Below are 25,932 nucleotides of genomic sequence, written 5' to 3'. Positions count from 1 at the left end.
AGTTGGCCTCAAACCATAGTATTCCCAACCCTCTGCCCTCCTGAGAAGCTGGAATTACAGTTATGCACCACCATGCATGATATTTAAAATTCAATAAATGCTTTGCATGTAATAAAAGAAAATTGGTTAGAAACATTTCAAACAGGTTTCATGACTGTTTTAGCCTCTTAGAAGAAGCCAAGATCTGAATTAATAATGAGCATTAACTTGTTGTGTATTCATAGGCTTCAACTTTTCTATTTTCTTATCCAAATCCATCATTTGTCCATGGTAATTACAGAGGGAGTCTTGTTCGTCTTTCCCATATTATCATAGTATTACACATGCACATTGTAATAGCAACCTTTTCCCTTTCTACTACTTCCTCTTGAAAAAGAAATTGAGAACTTGTGAGAAGATTTTCAGAGAGGAAAGGTATACTATCATCAGAATAAAGAAGAGCCAAGGAAAAGATATGGATACAACAAAATGGCCAAGTGTTTTGGGAAAAGATGACCTATTTCCACACAGAGACTATGGATTACACAAACAATTATCAGAGTGACCTGCTTCTATTCTTTAATTTGTAGTTTATTAACTATGGGACCATGCCACTGTTATCTTTATGTAATGATAGGTTCAGACTTGATTCACTTTAAAGAAGTCATTCTTCCATAAAACAATATTAGTTTTGTCACACAGACTATAATCAGGGTCTTGGCCAGAGAAAAACAAACCTTCATCTCCAAAGTTCCGAAGCTGAGGAAAAGTACTGCTTTGATTAGAACTATTTTCTTTGTTTTCTGTTTTATTGATGAGCCTTCAAATAGCTACATTTCTGTTTGATGGTTTTCCTTTACTAGTCTGTTGCAGATGGATTAGTAAAAACACAGTAAGAGGCCAAAGAGGCCAGGTTGCAAGTGGAAAGCACAGTTTGGGCCCAAAGACTAGGAAAGGATCTAAAATCAGCTGACAGGGAAAAGGGGTTAAAGACTAGTCTATCTGCCAAAATATATCTATCTACTGTCAACACACTGGGAGATAGTAAAGAGAAGAATCAGGCTGCAGATTAGTGGAAGAGAAAAAAACACACACTAGTTTTCATAAGTCCTCTTAGGAAGTGGTAATGACACTTAGAAAATGTCTTTTCTCAAGGGCCAGTGGCTCACGCCTATAAAGATACTCAGGAGGCTGAGATAACAGTTCAAAGCCAGCCCAGCCAGCAAAGTTCGTGAGACTCTTATCTCCAGTTAACCACCAGAGAACCAGAAGTGGTGCTGTGGCTCAAGTGGTAGAACACTCACCTTGAGATGAAGAGTGCAGAAACAGTACCTAGACCCAGAGTTCAAGCCCCACGACCAAAAAATAAATAAATAAATAAATAAGCTAGTCTTGAGCAAAAGAACTTAGGGACAGTGCCCAAGCCCTAAGTCCAGCCCCACAACTGACAAAACAAAGCAAAACAAACAAACAAGAAGTCTTCTCTAAACCTCTTAGATCTAGAAATAAATTGGCTCTTCACTTGAAAAATTAAGAGTCTTGTCCCATGCTTTGACCCTGTTTAGTGAACTATACTGAGATTAGCCTTTCTACTTCAGGTCAGTCTTTCTGACCTTGAAGAGAAGGTAACATACTTTCTGAAATACAAGAATTAGGGAAGGTAAATAAGGTTCAGCCAAAGAAATATTTGTCTGGAATAAAACAGTAGATGGAGTTCTGCCATGATGAACAAAAGAAGAGCAAACAAAAGGCTGAGTGGTATGGGACATCAAACAAAAAGAGCTCAGAGAAGAAAATAAGCTCCTCTTCCTCTCCTCAAACTAATGGAAATGTGAGGGGGGGAAGGAAGAAAAGAGACAGGCTTTATCCTCAAAAGGAAAATTAGTCATTTCACTTTTGACTTTTAATTGGAACACAAAAAACTTTCCAAGCAATGTGGAACAAGTCCATGGGGCTAGATTTTACTCTCAACAATACCATAACACTTGTGGAGTGCTTCGTCTGAGAGTGATAATGTGGACTCACTCCTGGAGCCACATTAAAAATTAAAAAAGATTGTCATCTTTTACAAATCCTATATCCAAAATGAGAAGTACATTTTTTTGGGAAAGCAGCACTGTATTTAGACTGTACCCCAGAGGGTAACAAGAATCACAAAATTCACTTTCCAACTGTAGAATTCCAAGTTGCACTAAGATTATTATAGCCAGATCAGAAATGTCATTGCCTTTGGTTGGTCTTCTATAAGCACAAACAGCAGTCAAATGCCAAATGAAACAGAAGAAAAGAGTAGAATAAACCTTATCTAAAATCCTAGGATATTCCACTTAAATTATATGGCAATTATTGAAATTGCAAAAAAGAGACCTAGTGGATCATATCTGAAAAACTCTTGTACTCCTGAAATTGCATTTTTACATTACAAACAAACTATTCTCTGATGGAGAGAAGACTGAAGTTTTTGTTTTGCTTGGTAGGAAACCATTTGTGTTTAACCACACCTGAACTAAATGAGGGGTAAAAGTCTATAGACATGCTTGAGAAATTGAAATTATAGCTGCCAAAGTGCTTAAGTGGACAGAAGACTAGTTTCTTTCCCATTTTCTTCTGTTGATTGAGCTTCAGTTTCTTAGTTTAGGTTATAAACCCTCCTTAATTCAGTGGGGCTGCCGTTAAAGATAAAAATTGTTAAAAATATACAACAGCCCTCTGTAAGTTATAAAGTGTTATTAAATATTAACTATCATCATAGTAGAATAATTATTCAGGCTTAATGAATACTAGCTTAAGCATGAAATTATGGTAATACATCTTATGGAAAGATATATACAATAGCAAGAGGTCAGGTCTCACAGTTCATCAGAAAATTCTACCTTTAATTAATTCTTAAGCCATATGCAAAGGTTTTTAGCAGTGGTTTAGCCACGTTGAATTTTAATACCTAAGCAAAAATACTTAAGACAGATGATAGATCTAGAACTTAAATCTTAGATGCATCTAAAGATTTCTAATAAATAACATTTTTGAAAAAGTGAATTGCAACCAGGCACCATTTGCTCATGTTCTTAATCCTAGCTATTCAGGAGGCTGAGATCTGCTGAGTGCAGTTCAAAGGCAGCCCAGGCAGGAAAGTATATGAACTAATCTCCAATTAATCACAGAAAAAGACAAAAATGGAGCTGTGACTCAAGTGGTAGAGTGCCTTGAGCAAAAGGAGTTCAGGAATAGGATCTAGGCCCAGATTCAAGGCTCAGCACTTGCATTAAAAAAAAAGTAAAAGTGATTTGCAAAAGCAATTAGGCACAGGGTGTTGTAAAGAAAATGTATGGAACTCTACCTTTCCTACTTTTAACAGAAGTCAGGAACAGCTGAGCAGCTGCATACCCTCAGCTAAACCAACATTTCTATAACAGACATTAGCTACAAACAATTCCTGTTTCACCTCTGTGCAGGATGGCTTACAAAAGTTAAAATTATCCTGTATTATGATTTCATTTTCTGCTTTATGTGTTTCTTTCCTCCAAGTAAAGTTTTAATAAGCACTCATATGGCCATAGGTGAGAGAAAATGAAGTAAAGGGCATAGATAATTTACAAAGCATACAGTAACCACCCAAACAAGGGATGGTATGGAAATAAATAATCAAAAAAGGGTCACTTTAAATTACTAGTAATTTTCTGATGCTCAAATTGATTGCTTTTTTCCTAGTCACTGAAAAGAAATTTGCATTCTATGCTAAATAAAGGACATGCATTCTTTACTCAGTGTTCTCCAAAGTTTTGTTCCATATACATTATGTCTATTTAAATATTACCAACATTACTTCTACTAAACTTTGGAACTTCCATAAGACTCATGATTTACTCTTCTGGCCTCCAAAGCAGAAAATTAGGGCTGCAGAATATTTTGTTTTTAGCATCATACTGCTACTCAAGACACCACAGCAACAAAGTCACAAAGTGTTAGAGGAAAAAAGAAGCTATAATTTAGTATTACTATATCTTATCATATAACCAAACTACAAATCATGTATGCACTTAGACCAAATGTGAAATAAATCCTAATGAGGTTAAGCAATTTGTCCTACTGAAAAACGCTGCTCAGTGACAGATCTGAAAACCTGGATCTTTCAGCTACAAAATTAAGTGATCTTTCTGCCACAGGACACACCTCAGTTGGAATTTTGGTGTTCAAAGAAACAAAAGAACCTATTTAGAATAGTATCTTTTCAAGTAACGATTAATGTGGTGTTAAATGACTTTAATGTCTCTGATAGTTCATCAGTACCTTACAGTCATCAAATCTGTGCCAAATTCACTATTTAAATACCTAAGAGCTACTAATGCAATTTGCGAATATTAGAAGATAGTGCTAGGAGCAGCACAAGTCTGATTTTGTGTTGCCTGCACTTAAGCAGAGCTCATGATCCACACAAGTCACAAAAGCAATCAAGTCAGACAGCAGATATGCTGCTGTCATCTGTTGTCAGAATAAAATGACATGAAAACAAACATGCTCATGAATACCGCACTTACCAAATGAAAACAAGTTTATCATTAATAGTAATCTTAGACATTTTTTAATAAGTACCTCAAAAATGAGTGTCCCTGGTAAATGACTTAGGCCAAAGGTGAATTTTTGGTATCTGGGAGTCAAGTGATAGGAGGTTGATGATTAAATTCCCTCCTCTAAATCATAGGGTCCAAACTGGATAAGATCCATTAAGAGTTTTCAGATAAAGTAACTTGAAATGAAGCACTACAAAAATGTTGAGGACTTAAAAAATACCTACCATGCATGAAAAAGAAAAGGAATTGATGGGAAAAAGGGTAGGAGGGTTTCTTAGTGAACATAGAAACAAACCCTAAGTTTCAATATTTAATCATAATTAATATGGTTGTAGGAAATCTTAAACTAGGACCTATAAAACATATCTAGTTAATATTAGATTTTTCTTTGCCTTCAGATATGCCACAAGGACATTATCTTTTAACATATTTAAGGTAATGGGAAACAGGTTAGGAGAAACATTAAGGTCACAAATCATTTCGGGAGGATTGCTCATGTGCAGTCAAGCCGGTGAGCTCTTTAATGCCCGGTTTTGACTTCTACTATCATAAGGATCTGCTTGCAACACAAACTACAAAAGTCAGACACATTTACTAAAAAACTGGAATCTTCACCAATGTGATTCAGAGGTAACCAATCCCCTTTAACAAGTCAAATATCACATGATACTGTCTGATCAATAGCAGGAGCCCCCAAACAAGTTTTGATTTGAAAATTAGAAATAACCTCCTAGCACAGGATCACAATAGCTCAATAGCTATGTACATATGACCATATAAAATTATGCTAACTGATACATTTTTCTAATTTGGGGAAGGGAAGCGAAATAACTAAATGTTGAAACAAGGATACAGGTCGACCCATTTGTAACAATGAGATGTGGGGATGAGGGAGTTGGGGAGGGAAGGGATAGAAGGGGGAAAACAAAGGAGGGGGTAACAATGCTCCATAGAAATGTACTCATTATCTTACTCTTGTAACTGTAACCCCTCTGTACAGTATCTTTACAATAAAAAAAGACCTAAGTATAAACACATAGGTCTAATTCTATTAGATGATCAATATAAATTATAGGGGTTTTATTAAACCTTTAAAAATCATCCCATTTCTAGTTTAAGCTATGTACATTTAAATAATTGCTTCTTTTACCTTCTGTAGGGTGAATGGCATCCAAGAAGAATTGCTTATGTGACCATTTATCCCCACTTCCTAAAAACAGTAAAGAACAGGAAAGGTCAGTGAAGATCTACTTAGTATAAACAGAAATGCTATAAAACAAGACAATATTGAAAACAGAAAACATCACACACATAGAGTGGATTTAATTTTAATTATTTTATTTTACAAACTGCATTTTCCAACTAAACTACTCAGGTCTCATAGAAAACAGATAAAAATAAACATATCTTTGTCAGTTATGAAATCGATATACTGGTAGATAATTTTTGTGACTTTAATAAAGATAACTTGAAAATCAGTAAAAGGAAATGAGAAAAGCTGACATTTTATGTAAAGAATATGTTTCTTCACTGGAAGCAGGAAAAAAAAGCCAATATCAATGCAGAAAACAAAAAGAAGAAGCTACAATGGGGTGAATGCACAAATTAAGTAAAAGGCTACATACAGGAATGTATAAACACTTTTGACCACAGGCAGAAGACAGCTGCATTTAAAGCCTCCCCTAGCCATGCAAGTAGAATGCAAATGGGTATCAAATGAATAGATTTATAGTAGCAACAACACTGACATGCAGGTAGACACCAAAGAAAGTTGAACTTCTAGGACACACAAGGTTATATTGACCCAGATGGCAGACATCGTTTTGTGCAAGATTAAGAGTCCTGAACTAAGAAGAAAGAGATCTTAAGATGAGTCCTGAAGAGGTTCAAGGGCCCATCAAGATCCTAACAATGGGATAGATGTTAAGAGGAAAGAGGAGTAGAGTACGTAAGTCTCTAATGCCCTCTGGAAATAAGATTTGTGACAGGTGGCAGGGAAAAGCGTTCAGCCTATGATGAAGTACACAGATGGGGAGAAAGGAGGTAAGTTACAACTTATGAGAGGTGAAAAGGGACCAGGAGGCTTCCCAATTGGAAGAAAAGGTATAGAAATGGCAAAACTTTCACATTAGTACGTAACTGTAAGATTTTAGGGAGTAGGAAAATGTGGTCATGGTATGAAGGACTGCCAAACATGAGAAAAACAATTTCCATAGAAAACAGAGTCCAAGAAGACTAAGTTGTAAAATGATTACAATTCATGTGGAGCCCTGATCATAGAGACAAGTATGCATCTGAGTGGGAATCTAAGTGAAGGAAATCTGTAATTAGCAGCGGAGCCTAGGAAGATAAAAACACCTGCATAGGAGCTGATGGCACTAAAGCAAGCAGGGAGGAATAGCAAAGGCTTGCTCAAAGATGAGGTTGTGATGGAGGTGACCAGGAAACCTTAATGGAGGATGGAAGGCACCAATACCTTTTTCTGGAACATTAGGCTTCTCCTTTTTGTGCTTATATTTGCTGACAATTTTGTGGAATAAGTTCTTTTTCTGAGACTGGAAGGGACCTATAGACAATATTAATATAAATATATTTTAAGTTCACAATGTTGCACAAAACAATACTGTGTGTCTTAAAACAATGACCCCCTCCCCACTCCCTTGAGAAATGTCTTTGTGCATCCTCACTCATCTAGCTGGTGTTCAGTCCCTTTTGTTAGACTTATTTAAAACTCAATGAGATTTTCCTTAGAAATGTATTGGGCAGAAGCCTCCATTGGGGGGGGGGGGGGGGACAGATTTAGTGGGTTGAAACAGACAGCAACCAGTAACATCAATGGCCTGTAATAGAAAAGATCATACTTCAGACTCTTGGATGGCACATATGTTTCATTTCTCCTAAGAAACTCTTTCCTAAGAAACTAATTTCACAAGGACAGCACCTTCAGGATTATGGCTAACCTGACAGCATTAGACAACTTTCTGGCCTTTTTTTTTTTTCAGGACATTATGAGAAAACATGATTTTAAACCAGAAAAATATTTGTTTAAAAAAAAAAAAGTTTTTCTGGGTAGGAGAGAGAGAGATTGTTTCATACAAAAACAGAATTGCAGGCTTTTTTGGTCAGCAATCAGAAACACCAACAATAGCACGTATGTCCCCAAAGCAGGTGGCTTTCTACACTTTGGCGATATTCCTACGTGAATAATTTCTCACAGTTTGTTTCCTCAACTGCAAATTGGGACCACTGCAGTTCCTCCCTAACTCACAGGGTTGGTCTAAGGATTAAAATATTACAAGTGTCACAAGCTGCCCCTCTGGCATTTCCCATCTACGAATGCTTTGCCTTTTAGCTAGACCGACACCATGCTCCTTTCCATTCAGGTCTTCTGCCTACATGGTAGCCTATGCTCTCAGGTGAATCATTCTATCAGTGTAGAAACATATGCTACTTTACTCAATTTAGGAAAAAAAACCGAGTGGTGGGAATCTTGTGCCCCAACTTTTTGCACATAAGCTGCTGCCCCAGTTCTTTTCTTGGTTTCCTGCTGCAGCAAAGTTCTTCTCTGAAAGACTGCCTACACATTTTTCAACTTTAATTCTATCCCAAACCCACTCCAACCAGGCTTCTGCCCTGGCTGTTCAAGAAAACTTGTCCTTCTTGGACAATGACTTGATGCTGTAAAGGCCAACTATCCATCCTCATTACACAGGGCTTGCTTATCAGCAGCACATGACATAGTAGTCTGCTCTGCCTTGAACACTTCCTTTACCAGGCTTCTTATTTCCTCTATTTTCTCATTGATCTTTTTCTTCTTTGTCTCCTTTGCTTCCTGCTCTTTTCCAAGACTCCTTAACTTGGGAATGGTACAGATCTTACAGATCTGGTCCTTGTATATTTATTCTCATTCATTTAGTGATTACTTCTGGTTTCAGGGTCTGAAATAACAGCCACAAGCTGATTACTCACAAATGCATTGCTTCAGCCAGACTTCTGTGTTTGGAAAGCCAACCATCTTACAATATCTGACAAGGACTTGGGTGATTGAGAGACCCATTATGTCTGTAACCTCATGTTCTCTTTCACTTCTCTCTAGTTGCACTGGCTTCTTGGCTATTCTGCACACATGCAGCCTCTCTTTGTGTCTGCAGTTATGTCTGCCTAGAAAAAGGTTTTCCCTTATTCAGATAATCCTATGGCTAACTTCAGACCATCTACGTAAACTGCAATCCAATCCTACACCTGTCACTTGTGATCTCCTTTTCTTATAAACCTATTATTACTTTAACTGATTTTTAGAAACAATTCCATTGAAATATAATTCACATGTCAACCAATAAGATGTTACATATGTAACTCAATGGAACTCAATGGTTTTCAAATGGAGATATTTCAACCATTACTGATTTTAGAACATTCCAATACCTCAAATGTAAACCCAACACCTTTTAGTTACTACTTTCCTACATCAGTATTCCCCCATCCTTAGGCAATCTTTAATGTACTTTATGTGCAGATTTGCCCATTATGAAAAGCTTATACAAATTAACTCATATAATAAGAAGTTTCTGACTTTTTATTTAGCTAATGTTTTCAAGCCATTGTAATTAATATGTATCAGGATGAATATTTCAGTAGAAATAAAAGACATTTTATTTATCTGTCCAAATAGATACTTAGATTTTTTCCCCACCACTGATTATTATGGATAATGCAATAACATTTATGTACAAGCTTTTGTATGGATGCATGTATTAATTTCTCTTAGGCATATAAGAAAGAATGAAATTGCTGGTTGGTCAATAAACTTAACTTTTGAAAGACTATCAGACTCCTTAATGAAGCTTTTGCACTATTTTACACTTTTACTAGCAATGCATAAGGACTTCAATTTTTCCACAAAGCAATGTCTGTAATTATCTGTGTTTTTTAAAATTATTATTGTGGCCATTTTTTTACTGTGATCTGTTTGCTTGGGCAGTGCTGGGCTTTAACTCAGGGCTTCATACTTGATAGGCAAGTATCCTACCATTTGAGTCATGCCTCTAGCCCTTCTTATTGTGATTCTGATTTGTATGTCCTTGGCAAGCAACCTTTTCACGTATGTTTCAGTCATTTATATATCTTTGGAAAGATGTTTCTTTACATGTTTACATTGTTTTTTTGGCAGAAGTAGGTATTAAACAAAAGGCCTTGTGTGTGTTAGGCATGTGTTCTATTACTTGTACTATGCCTCCAACTCTTCTTGTTTTCAATGATTTTGCCCAGAACTGGCCTCAGACAATGCTCCTTGAATCTCTATCTCCGGAGTAGCTGAGATTACAGGCATATGCCATCACATTCGGTTTGCTTTCTGAGATAGGAACTCACTAACTGTTGACCAGGCTACCCCAAACCACGATACTTCTATCTCTGCCTTCCCATTAACTGAGCAGTATATAGCACAGCAATTGCTTTTTGCCTGTTAAGTCTTTATGTATTTTAGATTAAATCTTTTATCAGACATGTGATTTGCATATATTTTCCCCATTCAGTAGGATACATTTTCCCTTCGTAGTGTCCTTTGAAGCACAAAATTTATTTTCTTAAAGATTTTTAGAAATTTTTAGAATTTATACATTTAATCTTTTGTTGCATAGCTTTTAATATTATATCTAAGGTTCTACTGCAAAGACATAAAAATATATTCCGAAGGAAGGAAGGAAGGAAGGAAGGAAGGAAGGAAGGAAGGAAGGAAGGAAGGAAGGAAGGAAGGAAAAGGAAGGCAGGCAGGCAGGCAGATAATTTACATCTTACATTTAAGATTCAGATCTACTTTAAGTTAAATTTAGTATACTGGATAAAGGAAAGTAATAGTCCAACTTAATTCTTTGTCATGGATATTATTTTTCCATTAAATAGTCCTTTCACCTTTGTTGAAACTAAGTTGGCCAACATATGGGCTTATTTTTGGATACTCAAGGCTATTTCAATGAGCTATATTGTATCTATTTATGTTACCATGATACTAATTTGATCACTATTCTTTTGAAGTCAAACTTTAAATTATTACTACTTTTTTACAGTTGTTATAGCTATTCTGAATTTCTCATAATTCCATATTTAATCTCACCCATCTGTCAATTTCTACAAAAAAGTCAACTGGAATTCTAAGAGGGATTAATTGAATCTACAAATCAGTTTGGGATAGTGAATCTATCTTAGCAATATTAAGTCATTCAATCCATGAACATTGGTATTTTTTCTTTCATTCCTATCATCTTTGTTTTGACAATGTTTTAGGTGCTTTCATTATGCACACTGCTTTCATTAAATTTATTCCTAAGGATTTTATTCTTTGAAATACTACTATAAATAGAATTGTTTCATTTCTTGATTCTTCACTGAAAATATAAATACAATTACTTTTCGTGTGATTTTTGTGCCCTGCAACTCTATTGAGCCCATTTTTAGCTATTAAATGGATTTCTTAGGATTTTCTATACATAAGATCATGTCATCGGAGAATAGTTTTACTTCTTCCTTTTCAATCTTGCCTTCATTCCTCCTCTTCCCTGTCATGAGAGAAACATCCAGTACAATGTTTAACAGAAGTGGTGAGAGTGAACATCAATGTCTTGTTTCTATGCTTTCAGGGAAATATAATCTTTTATCATTAAGTATGCCAGCTGTGTGCTTTTGTAGATGCCCTTTATAAGGTTAAAGAAATTCCTTTCTATTCCTAGTTGGTTGAGTGCATTTATCATAAAAGTGTGGATTCTGGCAAATGTTTCTTTTTACATCTACTGTGATTATGTTTTTCAGTCCACTGATAAGAGAAATATTACCTCAATTCATTTTTGGATGTCAAACCAGCCTCACATTTAGTGATAGTGTATAATTCTTTTTATATTTTGCTTGTGTTTGTTTGCTGGTACTTTGTTGAGGACTTTTGAGTTATCCTTACAGGAGATATTGGGCTGTAGATTTTGTTTCTTGTTTTACTCTGGGTTTTGATTCTTCTTTCTTTTTTTAAAATCTGGGCTGACATTAGAATGAGTTGGAAAATTTTCACTTCTGTGATTTTTTTTTAAATTCATTTGTGAAGAATTGGTACTAATTCTTCTTTAAGTTTGACAGAATTCATAAGGCCATCTAGGTCTGGGCTTTCCTCTCCATTCTTCCTCTTCTAGGCATGTTTTGGATTGTTAATGCAGTCTACAAGCTATAGGTCTGTGCAGACTATCTGTTTCTTAAGTTGGTTTCAGTAGTTTGTGTCTTTACATGAACTGCCTACTCTACCTAGGTTATTTAGTTTATTGGTATATAACTGTCCTTATAACCCTGTAAAGCTGGTAGTAATGTCCTTTATTTCACTTCTGCCTCTAATAATTTTGTTGTTGTTTTTACTGTTTAAATATTCTTTTTCATCAGATCTTTATTATTTTTCCCCTTCTAGTTTCAAATTAAGGTGAACGACTAGGTAGGATATTGACCTGAAATCTTTTTTCTTAGTACACACTTAGATCCAAACATTTTTCTCTAAGCACTGCTTACACTGCATCCTAAGTTTTGATATGTTTCTTTCATTTCAAAGTTCTTTACAATTTTCCTTTTCTCTTTGACATATTGGTTATTCAGGAATATGTTTATCTTCCATGTACTTGTACGTTTCCTAAATTTTGTCTTACTAATTTTAAGTTCTCTTATTAATTTTAAATTTCATGTCACTGTTGTCAAGAGAACAAACCATATTATTTTAACGCTTTGGTTATTCTTTGGGCCTATGGATTGTCTGTTCCTCTCAATATAATAGAACCTTCAGACAGTAAGGTTTGTTGCTTTCACTCACAGATATAATCAAAGTGCCTAGGACAGTGCACAGCACATGACAGGTTCTCAATAAATGTTTGTTTCATGAGTACTTATGAAAGTAGTGCTTGGCAAAAAGTGTAAAGATATCTTTACAGGTAAAAATATCTGTTGCTATAATTACTGTATTTTTTTTAAATGACTACATCTAGCCCTCTTCTCAAATATTCAAAACCAAGCATTAGCTGCTAATGGTTTGAAACTGAAATAGAAAATGCCTTCGTGCTTGCTTCTTTGGGAAAAAGTGAGCAACAAGTGAAACAAAAATAAATTTAGTAAGTACATAGAAAATAAGCTTTGGGTTTGGGGATTTAGCTCAGTGAAGGACCACTAGCAAGTACAAAGCCCTGAGTTCAGTCTTCAGCTCTGGGAGAAAAAAAGAAAAGAAAATATGCCTGTTAATACAGTACATGGACAGGAAGGTGTTCTCCATAATGTATGTGCAATCACTGCTTCATATATTTTATAAAATCCAGGCAACAACAGGGTAGCACACCTGAATGACATATAGCAATCATGAACAAGAGGAGAAGGCAGAAAAACAATCCGGAGACTTCTTGCCATCAGTAAGATTCTGTAGGAAAGTAATAATAAGGCATTGGTTCAAAAGGGAGAATGATATAAAGAAATAAGAAATAATTCATAGAAGCAAACTGATTTTATGTATGGAATGTGAGACTCAGCCATACTGAGAAAAATCTGAAAAGTACCAGTTAAGGACAAGGCATAGACAGGGCTTGTTGATATTTACAGGGTAGAGGAGGGGGACCATCTAGAGTTGTTTCTGTAAACTATTTTTTTGTTTCCTAGTTCCTACCCACTCCCAAGCTACAACTATAAAATATTATAAGCAAATGACAACTTCTTCAAAGAAAGTGACAACCTTGAAAAGACAATAATAAGATCTAGTGGTAGACACTAAAAAGCATCAATTTTGAAGTACAAAAATGAAAACACTTTAATTTATGCTAACCACTATAGTACATGTGACAGATATGGTGTATAAGAAGATAAAGTCAAAATATGTAATAAACACAGAATAAGTACATTTACTATCTTTCTCTTGTTTGGCACATGTGATATAACACACAGAAGTAACCATGGCAGGAATAAGCAGGAAGTGAAAAGCAAAGCATTTAGAAAACAAAAAGATTGACAATTGTTGTTCTCTGTATACTACCTCAGGTTTCCATTCTTCAGAAAGTGGGAGAGAATATTTGTATCAACTTGAGCTTTCTTATGATCAAATTATTCATGGTTTATATGCAAACTGGCTTATACATCTACATGAGTTTTTGGGAAAATGGCCTATAAAGGAGATCAGTACCCAAATTGAACTCTCCAACTACAAGCCAAGGGGATATAATAGGGCTGCCATAGATTTCAGCAACATTAATCCTCTAAGTTGCTAAAAAAAAAAAAAAAAAAAAATGCTGACATAAGCTATAGTGACACAGAAGTCATTTTCCTGTTAGTCTGGTATAATAATTTTTCAAAGTCAGCAGGTAAGGTGAATTAAGAGAACTTGTTCTTTAGAACTATTGTCTAAAACAAATGCCAGATATAACTCCCTACAGTTTTGTAAGAGCAAGGGTCATGTTCTAAGACTAGGCTGTCACTTTATATTAGACACATAAGTAATGAGTAACTAATGAACCAATAAACCCATTTGCAATAATTTATAGCAAACACTTCTAGCTGCCGGTCATGTGGATCAGTTGATTTGAATAATTCCTTAGCAAGTACATCAGCCACTATCAAGTAAGATTCCTTAAGAGCGAGGAGCTACATCCTTGGGCTGGATATGGTTGCTTTGTTCAGGTCAAGCTCACATTAGATATACCTTTTATCTGACAACATGTTGCCACCATGTTCCTAAAAAGATTTGGTAGCAGTAAAGACACTCAAATACTTCTAGGGTAAATGTAGAATTCTGCCCAATCGAAAGCTTCAATTTTCTAATAGAAAAGCTAGCCCAGTTACCATCCTCAAGTTAGCTTAATATCCCCAAATAGGAGATTTTGTCTTTAAAATTTTTGCCTTTTGCTTTTACTTGCATAAACCTGCTTCTTCGATTAATATTACAATATATATATTTTTTTGATTTGTAGACTGCCCTACCCCCTTTTTTTGCTATGCTAGAGACTCATGCATGCTAAGAAGGTACTCTACCAACCAGTTCTGACACTAGCCATCATTTTTTTGGGGGGAAGGCGTCCGGTCGTAGGGCTTGAACTCTGGGCTTGGGCGCTGCCCCTGCTCTCTTCAGCTCAAGGTGAGCGCTCTACCACTTGAGCCACAGCGCCACTCCCGGTTTTCTAGGGGTTTTTATTGGAGAGAACAGTCTCATGGACTTTCCTGCCCAGGCTGGCTTTGAACCGTGATCCTCAGATCTCAGCCTCTGGAGTAGCTAGGATTACAGGCACGAGCTACTGGTGCCTGGCTTATCAACTGTCACCGGTACCTGGCTTATCAACTAGCCATCTTTTTTAACTTAAATATTGCTTTAAGTGTGGATTGGGGAAAAGTAAAAGCAAAGTACTATCTAAAGACAGAAGAGATATGGAGGAGAAGTGAAACCAAGGGTCAGGATGGGGAATAATTAGACATTTCTATTCCAAATTGAATTCCAATTGCTTTTTCTTTAAGACTATCTATCCCTTCCTTTGAAAATTACTATTTCCCTAGAAACTTAAGTTCATAGGCTTTTACCATATGTAAGTATGTATGTATATACTTATGTATATAAAACAATGGTTCAAAACCAACTTTAAGAAGTTATAATTAAACTTAGACAATTCACGCTTTCACATAAAAACACAAATTGAGAGAGAGACAACCTTGAAAACAATGTCAGATTGAGCTAAATCAGATGAATTATATTGTCATTTGGGTGGATTATAATTTATTGGATGTTTTGTAATTAGAAGGAAAAGAAAATTCTATTTCTAAATCATCATGTCTATTAGACATATAGCCCAAAGCTCAATTGAAGGAAGATGACTCAGTTATTTTCATTTCCTTCATGGTAAAGCCTGTGATGAGACCCATTACACAGATATAGGAATAGGGGAGAGATAAAGGGAAGGCAAAGAAAGTGATGATTTGGAAAAACAGACATAATTAAGAAGGCCAATGGGAAAATAGAGAGGTACATCCAAGTAGATACCATCTTTCTGAGAAAAGTGACTATATAAAAATAAATCATTCCTTCTAGAAATTAGATTTCAGAAAAATTCTATGACCTTTACAAAAACTGAACTACCTGAAAAGATACAAGGATAAGTCAGAAAAAAAAAACCCATAATATTCAATGACTACATATATGAGAAAAAAATAGAAACAAATGGCAAATGGTTGGGGGAAAAAGGAGTTTTCTATGGACACATCTTATTTTACTAGTGAGCTAATGATCTTACAGTGTTTGTTTTGAATGATTCATTATCTAAAGATGCAAAGGATCTAGAGTCAAAGAAAACAATCTCTTCTATCTCCTAAAGATCAGGCAATTACAGTGTAGCTGGTATGATCATTTAATTAATAACGTGTAGTCTGGTATATTGGTGCTACAAATGCCAAATATTATTATTTACACAAATATTATTACTTTGGTTAACAGAATATACTGTTTAATTCCTGCTGTATTTGAATTCCATTTTGTTTCACAAAGACAGAATGCAGAACAAAATCCTAAGTCTTGAAGCCTCCTCACATCTGTAATTATTCACAGACATTTATAAGAACCAGTGACATTGTGCATAATGAGAGAGTAAGATGATACTATATGAAATATAATTCAAAGCTTCACAAAGCCATTTCACATCAAAAGAAATATTATTAATCTCAGCTGGGAGAGGAGAATTATGTTAACAGCAAAGACCCTCCCCCCTAACCCCCACCCCAAAAAAGGTGTATGAAAATAGACAAAAAAAAAAAAAAAACTTCAGGGTCTTATAGCTTTGCAAAATAAATCTATTGTTATATTCTCTGAAAGATAATATGGCCAACTTCAGAGCTGTAAAATGAATGTCTTGAACTGTAAGAATAGGATAAGGAATGCAGCTTGTACATCAATCAATTAAGTTCCATTTTACTGGCTTGTCAGGTAGTTATCAGCAACTTTAAATCCAAGAATTATTGGAGCTCAAGATAGCTGACATTTTTGGGCTCATGGACTACTTTGCCTATTCCTAAATATCTCTAGGGCACAAAGACTGTCATTTCATTTGGCAATCCATTCTAGTGCTCAGCTACCTACCTGTCAACAAGTCTACTTTATTTCTTTCCTCATCCATCTTGGACGATCTCGACACAACATTATTTTCCCAGATGAGCAAACCTGGTGATGCAACAACATTTCTTTTTCAGTTCTTTATTTGCTAACTTGGTTTTTATTAACCACAGAGGAAAACAGTTCATTCTAAAATGACTTTTAAGTACCTTTCTGCTTTTAATGATGAAAGGGGCATTTTCCTATGCATTTCAATAATGTTCTGAGATAAAGATCTCAAAGTAAACCTCTTTGGTTGTGGCAATTCTAGTCTATAAAGGATTTGTAAGTATTGAGGGTGAAGTTTAGGTTTCTTTAGAGAGAAACTGTACTTTTCTTTAATACTCCCTTTCAAAATGTATAAAACTAACTGTATCCATTAATATTTATATTGGATCTATCTACCTAAAATACATAGAAGCAGGGAATTAATCTGATTTGACACAAAGCATGAAATAGCCAGTCACTTTTGCAAGACAATTCTAAAAACACTTCTATCAAATCTTGCTCAAATTTAATCCTGAAAGCAGCTATAGGTCAGACACACAGACCTTCATCTCTGCATTTTCTGTCTCTACAGGACAGCTCACTGAATGAAGTCATTAAATATATGCGGAAAAGTACAGGAATAATTCCCTGACCAATCTTTAGCTAAAGTGAAACTGGAGGATAAGGTTCTCAAGACAACAATGCTGTCATCTTAGCTGCCCCTGTTCACTAATGTCAAAAGTGGTCCCAATTATTGATACCACCAAAAAAATCCCCACTTTTCTAAGTCTCCTTTGGGACTGAAGCATTATATTTGGTGACTATTGAGATTCATTCAAGTCTTCTTGGTCCTCAGGTCCCCTGATATAAATGGAGAAGTTAATATTGTTGAAATAATGAATACGCTATATCAAACACTATATCAAATGCTATATCAAATGCTATAGAAATGCTAATCCAAGTATTTATCTAAATTTAACAACACATATAATATAGATATGATTCATCCAAATTACAATTGCAATTAAAATTATAGGTATTTTAATTTTGAGATGGTCCATATAGGCAAAGAGAAGAATGGGGATAATTTTGGTCATTTTAATACCAGGGACTACTTTTGATATTTGTGGGCTGACAGTATTGCTATCTTGAAAACTTTACCTCCCAATTTCACTTTAAACGTGTTAGGCTAGCCTGCTATAGACATAAGGGACAGAAGAAATGTCAGCATAAATGTCTCAATAAAACCTCAAAAAATCAAGTGGACATCAGGAGGCTGATGATTGTGCTTAACACTTTGGAAAAACCTTGGCTATACGTTTAAGGATAAATTTATAAATTCAGACAAAGGCTAGGGAAAATTAAGAAGGAAAAAGGAAAAAAAAGAGAGGTAAACCAAAGTAATCTTAGAAGTCAATGTGAAATTTCAATTCCCTATTGCCTTAGTTCTAAATCCAAGTGCTATATTCATCTAAAGGGTGCTGCAAAGCGTAGTCAAAACGGCCAGTGCAGGGAGGTTCAGGTCACAGCTAACCTTTGCTGGTTTTAGTTGGTTCTGAGGATATGTTTCCAGTCTTCTTCTTTTTTCTTGGAATAGATACACATTTCCGGTCAAATGTAACAGGACTATATTGAGGGAGGCTGTTGAATTTCTTTTCAAATTCTTCATCCAACTTTGTTGAGCTGTTGAATAGGGAGTAGGAAATCACATCAGTATGAAACCAATTATTAAAACATAAAACGTTACTATTACATTCAGAGCACTCCATTTGAAAATGGGTCCTCTAGAAATTATTGCATTTTCAATAAATTCTGTGCAAAGGGAAAAACATATTTTCATAAGTGCGTGAGATTTACCAGTACAGCTTTCTTATGAAACTCAGATAACAAATTATAATGCTTTCAGAAAAGTAGTAAGATCACTTAAAATATTAGATGTGTGGAATTTGCTATTCTTTCCATTGGTATAAGAATATCTCATAAAGTTCAGCACAAATCATACTTTATTCAGACATCTTATCATTCCACAGATTCATATACATGCATATTTGTTGATAAGTTTACTGTTAATATATAAGAAATTTTGTAAGATGTGCTTAAAAAATAAATATGCCACACACACACACACACACACACACACACACACACACGAAATGCCACGTGAAATTTAAATAGAGAAAAATTGTTGGAGTTCTAGCCTTATAAGAATGAAATTATTCAGTGAGCAAAGTAAAGCTAGTTTTCAAATGAACACTGACAAAGAAGCAACACCACTTTACCTTAAACCTTAGACGACTTTAAACATGACATTGGCAAAGTCTGAGAATTTGGGAGTTTGCTTTAGCTGTCTCCAAGGCCCCTTGCAGCAATGGTTCCAGGCCTGCTGGAGCCTTAACGTGGCTTTCATTTAATGAGACTTAGGAAGGTGCACAGATCAGGGAAGCTGAAGAACTATACTGTGCTTTCTTGACAGTAAGTGGAAGGTATATGGGTATCTCTTTCCATAATAATCTTAAGAACAGATTCTCAAAGACTGTTTCACTTATCCTGTTTACCGGAGACTGGCACAATATCTCTTAGTTAGAAGTTTCTTTTTTTGTATGAGTGATATGGGGATTTGAACTCAGAGCCTTCTACTTACTTACTTAGGCTGGTACTCTTAGTAACTATGCTATCCCCTCAGCCCACAACTCAGTAGTTTGTAATAGCAGCAGCAGAGACAGTTCTGACTGGGAGACTTACTCCCACAGTATCTGTATAATGAGACCTGCTCTGTTCTTGTCACTGAGACTTGACAAGGCTTCAGTAGTTCCTATAGAAGATAGACATTGGTTTAAGATGTTCAAGGATCTTTTTTTTTTTTTTTTCAGTTGAGATTTGAATTCATGGTTTTTCTCTTGCTAGGAAGGTGCTCTACTTTTTAAAGGTAATTCTGCATTTGAACACATCACTTGACAATGATAAGAGGGAGGATTTTCAAGTCATTATTTAAGCATAACATAAGCAAAACTAATTTGAAGTCCTCTGGCCTTTTAAAATATTAGGGATGAAACATAAAATTATAAATATGTTATTTCACTATAAATAATTTTGAGGAGTCAGCACCATCAGAAATAATTTCTACTTACTTGATGATGACCTAGAGTCTTAGAATTAATCAGACTTTAAAACACTGTAATTTCCACAAAAAAAACATTACCTTATTCCACAAATTAGAAATGCAAATATTATGAATACAACAAATACAATATACCCAATGCATAAAATTTGCATACCTCTAACACAATTATGAAAAAATAGGAAGAATTATTTCCTTTTAATGTATTCTTTTCAAATTGGGCTAATGAGAAATCTCTAAGGATTTTCAAAACAGTACAACTGAATATTCAGACTTTCCTCACCAATATAAAGTATTGTCTCTTACTAATAGGATGCTTTATATGAAGATTGTTATTAACATTATTTGTGAAATAATCTTAATGATTTTATTCTGATATATGCTGTTGTTTACTTAGTACTTCATTTTGACGCATGATGTATTAAATGCTCTCTGTACCAGAATATTTAACCTAGTACTTCTGATTTATTCTCACAGCAAAAGAAGATGGTAGTTTTAAAAAAAAATCACGGTTATGGGCTAAAGCAGAGTTTTATTTATCTCTATTTTTCTTGCCATATTTTAAATACATGCACATACACTGAAAATATTAAAATATAGTACAATAAATATTAATATAGCATAAAAGTGGGCAAGATGTAAACATACTGATAATATCCATCCTAAATTTCAGATGATAAAATGGTCCTAGCAATATTAAAGGATTTACAATATCATACTACCACTGTGTGGTAGACCTTGAATCAAACTCGGGCTCATGTTTAAAATGTACTTTATAATTTCTAATTACTTAAAATATGAATGATTAACTATGTCAGTAGTGGAATCATGGAAATGCACTTGACTGATGTTTGCTAGCAAATTTACCAAGACTGAACCAAGTGCTAAACAAAGAAGAATCAGTGACTTACATGTACTGTGGAAATCCTAGTACACAGGGGTGGGAACAATATTGATGGACTGTGCTCACTGACACTTACCCAAGCAGAGAGTCTTCCTTTGGCTTTGTCTTCTTGAACTTCTTGCTCCCACTGGTCCCACTCTGGTTAAATGTCCAGCTTTCCTCACTCCAACATCCTTCATGATCAGAGGAGTTTCCTTTACCTGAGCTTCGTTTACCTAAGAAGTCCAAGGATAAAGGAACTGTTCAGTATATGTAAGTTGGGAAAGATTATCTCAGAGGGTCACAGGTCACTTCTTGATTTTATCATTTGTAAGATGTTATTTATAACTATCTCAGAGTCCTTGAAGTGATTATACTAGACTGCTTTTAATAATGGAAGCTAAAAAGAAAAAAAAAAAAAAAAACAACTCCTAACCTTGCAGATGAGTCTTGTCATAACTCAACTGATACTATGGAACTGAAAACAGACTGTTGTCCATTTGAGAAGCAGCCTAAAGCATGGAAGTCCTTTGCTGTTAGACACTATTAATTCTAATTTCCCTAAGACTCACTGGAATGATGTCCCTGAAGAAATCTGCAGTCTCAAGTCATCTTCATTCTGGGCTTATTAGACATAAGACTCATATATCTCCTGCTGGAATATAATTGGCAAGAGATAGTGCCCTAGCCAGATGCTATATTCTAAAATAGATAAATTTACAGGAATAGTTTATGAAATGTATATTAATTCATTTATTATATATTAATTAGTTTCTGGGTGATGTCAAGTTCTAAAGAAAATTCAATTTGTTTTGAATAACTAATGGAAAGGGATAGACAGGGTGTTCACTTCTGGACCCATAGTGCAAGATCTATATTCAGCTTATCTGTATCATTCAAGAAACTCCATCAGTTAAAACACACACACACACACACACACACACACACACACACACACACACTGTTCTAATCAATACTGGATTGTCAAAACAATGAACTCATACTGGCAAAAATAAAATGGTAACTTAATCTGGGTACTTCTATCATGAGAATTACCTACAAAATAGTGAACTCTCCTTAATAGTGCTTGAAAATATGAAGGTAAATTGACAAATGGATATTATTTATAAACTACATGAAACCTTGATACAATGGTACAAGGTTATTTTGATACAATAAAGAACAATACAGTATCTATCTATCTTTTCTCAACAGGTCTAAAGGAGAAATGCTGCATGTTTTTCATATTCTTTTTATTAAAGTCACTTACCTCTGTCAACATTAGCTCGCAGAGAGGTGAGCATGCCCTCAGACACCAGGGTTTTATAAAGAGCACCTTTGCAAGACCTCTCGGATTTCCTGGAGCCACAGGTCTCTATTTTTCTGTGACATTCACTGTCCTCTGGCTTGGCTTGTCCAGAAAGGTTAGGTGGTAGTACATCTTCCGTGGGGGTCAATGGTTCTGCTTTTATACCCTCTGGCACCTCACCAGAAATGCTCTTACTGGCAGAAATACTAATGAAATCTGGAGGTCTTGACTCTTTGGTGATGTCTGAGGATTTCTCCTTTGACATTTTCTTCTCTCTTGATTTCACTTTTTTCTTTGGTGGCTTAGCATCCAAAATGCTTCCCTTGCCACTTGAAGAGGTGCGGACCTTCTTTCTTGGGGCATCTCCAAGTTTGTCAACACCCCAGTCTCCTTTTGCAACAGCTTCAATGGTATATATGACACTCTCAATGTCAGATTCGGAAGACTGCCTCTTTTTGCAAGTCTTCTTGGGTGTGGATTTATCATTTCCATGTCGATCTACCTTGCTTTTCTTCTTTTTCTTCTTCAGCTTTTCTGGTTTGTTTAGGGCAGTAGGATCCTCAATGATCATAATCCCATGAGGGTGGCACATATGATCCTTTCTATTGGGAACATCACTTATTATTATCTTGCTACTGGCAGAATAAGAAAAATCGGGGAAGTGACTATATTTTTGGTCTTCCCCTAATTCTTCTTTCCTAATTTCTTTGGGGTCTTCCATTTTTATAGCCATTACATCATCCATTTGTAGCTCTTCAAAATTTCTCAATTCCTTAGCCTCTCTTACATTATCTTTAAATGATTTTTCAAATTCTGCTTCCTTTTGTAACCCATCTTCATGTGTTTTCTCCATTTTTATTTCTCTCTCTTCCTGTCCCTTCTCCAATTCTGTGATTCTTCCACCATCTGATTCTTTCGCTTTCTTCCATTCTTTTGCATCTTCCATTTTTACCCCCTCTGAGGCTAAGCACATCTAAATAGTTAAAACAAAAATGTGAGAAAACAAGACAAACAAATCCTCATAATTCCGTAATCAGAATTAGTTTTCACTTCTACATTTTATTCCTTTTACACAAAGCTCAAACTTTGCAACAGTCAGTCTACTTCTGCCAACTAACTAAAATGTCTCAAATGAATAAAAAGTTGTAGGCAATGTGATACACTCATTGATCTTCATATAAATGTATCTGAATCATCATTTTTTTAGCATCATGAAAAATTTTCTTATGAAAGTAAGATTTGGCAAGAGGATAGGCTGAAAAGTTAGTTGAAAGACTCATGTTTAACTTTCAGTTTTACTAATTATGAACTTTGTGGTACAGAATGAGTCACTTCACCCTTCACTTGGCTGTGACCTTTATAAAATGGAACAATTATACTGGTGAGAATTTTGTGACGTCTAAGTACTTTATTATCCTAAAACTGTTTAGACTTTTGCTACCATCCCCCTCTGAAAACCAGGAAAGCAACAATAACTTCCACTTTTCCATTTGTATAGAAATGGTATGATTCATTAAACCACAGATTTGATTCATGTGCAAACAGAAAACTCTAAAACCAACTCTAAAAACAAAAGCTCTGAATGAAAGCCAAGTTTGTTCAATCTTATTTGGTGGCAAATAGGATGAGCTGAACTTACTTGGCTATATTCTGACCTAAATCAACCGAAACAGTTTAATGTTTTAAACAGTTCATCTCACTTACTGTGAGTATTCATGCTTTTTTTTGCTATTAAAATGTTCATATATTTGAATATGCACATTGCATAAGATATATTTCCTGTGCTACTTTTGCACATATGGTCTCAATTTGCTTAACTTTTAAAATCATTCATCCAAAAATCTCCAAATTTCACAAATAGGACATCCAAGGGGAAAGCTGCCATCTTCCTCTCCAACTTCATATAATGAAACTGTACTCTAAGGCTATTTTCTAGATGGGGAAATTGCAACTTCTTGTAAAATCAATTTGTAATACATCAAGTTATAAGTTCCCAAATACCAGGTAACCAAGAAGGCCCCTAAACATGCAACAATCAGTGCGATCTGATTTCTGCCCTCGAGGAATTTATCAAGACACTGACGATGCTGAGCTGGCTAAGGACCGCTCTGGAAGTCCCAACCATAATACATGAAATGGCTTTGCCTCAGCTCTTGGAGAACAAGATGTATTGGGGCTTGCTGAGTCAGTACAAAATCAAGCATGTCTGTAGGAAACTGATCTGTTTTCAAAAATGATTTTACCAAATGGCAAATTGTTAGAGATTATTAACATTTATAAAATTCATTTTTTTAAAAAATGGGTAATACATTGAGAATTAAATTCTATCAGATGTTATTGTCCCATCTTTTTTTTTCCTTTCAGTACTGTCAATGCATCACAACCCTTTCTGGGAGAACTATGTTATGATCAGTTAGATTGGGAAGAAATTGAAGCAGGGATATGGGGGACAGATATCGGATTTAAAAAAAAATATGACAAGGGTGTTCAGCCCTTTTCACCATTCTTAGACAAGATCTAAAATATGAAGGATTCACAACAGAATTGTTTTTTTTTAAATTCTCAGGATCTCAAGAAAGTCATCTTTTAGAACTCAGCAAGAAACTATAAAGACAGAATTTTTTTTAAGCTAACCAGAATTAAGTCCAAAGCAAAATGTTATCTGTAGTTAATTTACAACACTGACACATCTACTTTATGCCATATTTTGTTCTTATAGGGCAATTTCTTGTTTTTCTATGTACTTTAAAATAATTTTTATTTTCCTTTTTCAATCCTCTTAACCCTTCATGAATAACTATCATATGTGAACCAAGAGACTATACTAGTTTCAGAAAGAAGACCAGAAAGGTATTATCAAAGTAAAGTTTATGCTTTTCCAACTACTGTCATTTTGGTGGCCTTTAATAGGTCATTTCCAGGACCTTTTATCATTCAAGTGTTGGTTTTTACAGTGGTATACTGACAGTTTGCATTTGTACAGGTTCAATTTAGCAAACCTAATAATACTTTGCAAACTCTATTCTCTACTTCAATATATTTCAAAATGATTCTCCTTATCATCCTTGATAGGATTCTGAGCTAGGAATGAAATGGAACACATGCAGACATTCACTCGGGGGACATATTCTGGGAAATAGCATAATATTTCTTGTGTCAGTAATTACAAAAACACTAGTCATGCTTTTTTTCCTCTTCCAGGCTCTTAAGTTTCTTCACAGATAGAATACATTAATCTTAAATTACCAGAAAAACAATTACATTTCTGGAGATGAAATTATAAAAGTAAAACAAATATTTTTAACTTAAGAACGAGAAAACATAAATCTATTCATGAGCCAAAAACCGAATCAGACTCTCAAGAGTTGGTGTCACTCTAGAGGTCATCTGATTTGTCTAATACAACCTTCCCAATGCAGGAATTCACTTACTATAGTTTTCCTGAGCCAGTTAATATTTGCACAAAGATTATGAATCTATTACTCTATCACAGAGCAGGTATGCTTGATTTATTTTAATAGTAAGCAAAATAGATCATCTTGTTAGTCTTACGGGAGTGAGAATAGGCTTTACTGAAAAGACTAGTCTCATAAACAAGCACACGAGCTTTAAAGATACACATTGAGTTATGGAATTTGAATCGATAGGAACAAACAGACTGAGAAATGGAGTAACAGTGTAACTTACATTGGGGTACTGTGAGGCAAAAGCAAGCGTGTGTGTAAACACAGTTTGCAAATGACACAAAGCTTTACAAGAATTGAGAAAAGTGGTATTTCAACTCAGCAATATCTTTCTTACATTATGTTCCTAAGCCATTCTTACACAAGATGAGGAGAAATATTTTCATTTGGTAGGGACACTAGGCATTTTTTAATGGGGCCAAGAGATTAATCTTTTTTTTCTTGGTCCTAAACATATTATACTTCTTCTTCATATGGAGCTTGTACTCATTATAATCCAGAT

The 25,932-nt window shown here is 35.1% G+C and overlaps 1 protein-coding gene across 8 annotated transcripts in view; it reads right to left on the bottom strand.

Annotated features, from left to right (window-relative positions):
• Nucleotides 1-25,932, bottom strand: part of Bbx (BBX high mobility group box domain containing) — a 218,316-nt gene that overhangs the window by 10,239 nt on the left and 182,145 nt on the right. For 6 of the 8 annotated variants that reach the window (XM_042676675.1, XM_042676679.1, XM_042676682.1 and 3 more), the window contains 6 exons: nucleotides 21,928-22,939; nucleotides 20,755-20,893; nucleotides 18,191-18,339; nucleotides 16,657-16,737; nucleotides 7,024-7,113; nucleotides 5,698-5,757 (listed from right to left, as the gene is read on the bottom strand). In XM_042676675.1, coding sequence (XP_042532609.1) covers nucleotides 5,698-5,757; nucleotides 7,024-7,113; nucleotides 16,657-16,737; nucleotides 18,191-18,339; nucleotides 20,755-20,893; nucleotides 21,928-22,939 — 1,531 coding nt within the window. The remainder of the gene's footprint in view (nucleotides 1-5,697; nucleotides 5,758-7,023; nucleotides 7,114-16,656; nucleotides 16,738-18,190; nucleotides 18,340-20,754; nucleotides 20,894-21,927; nucleotides 22,940-25,932) is intronic. The other 2 variants (XM_042676681.1, XM_042676683.1) reach the window with 2 other exon arrangements.

This window comes from Dipodomys spectabilis, unplaced genomic scaffold (assembly GCF_019054845.1).
Source record: "Dipodomys spectabilis isolate Male_0828 unplaced genomic scaffold, ASM1905484v1 ptg000032l, whole genome shotgun sequence".
NCBI classification, from domain to species: domain Eukaryota; kingdom Metazoa; phylum Chordata; class Mammalia; order Rodentia; family Heteromyidae; genus Dipodomys; species Dipodomys spectabilis.
Note: the sequence above shows the minus strand (reverse complement) of the source record. Positions and strands in the feature narration are given on the sequence as shown.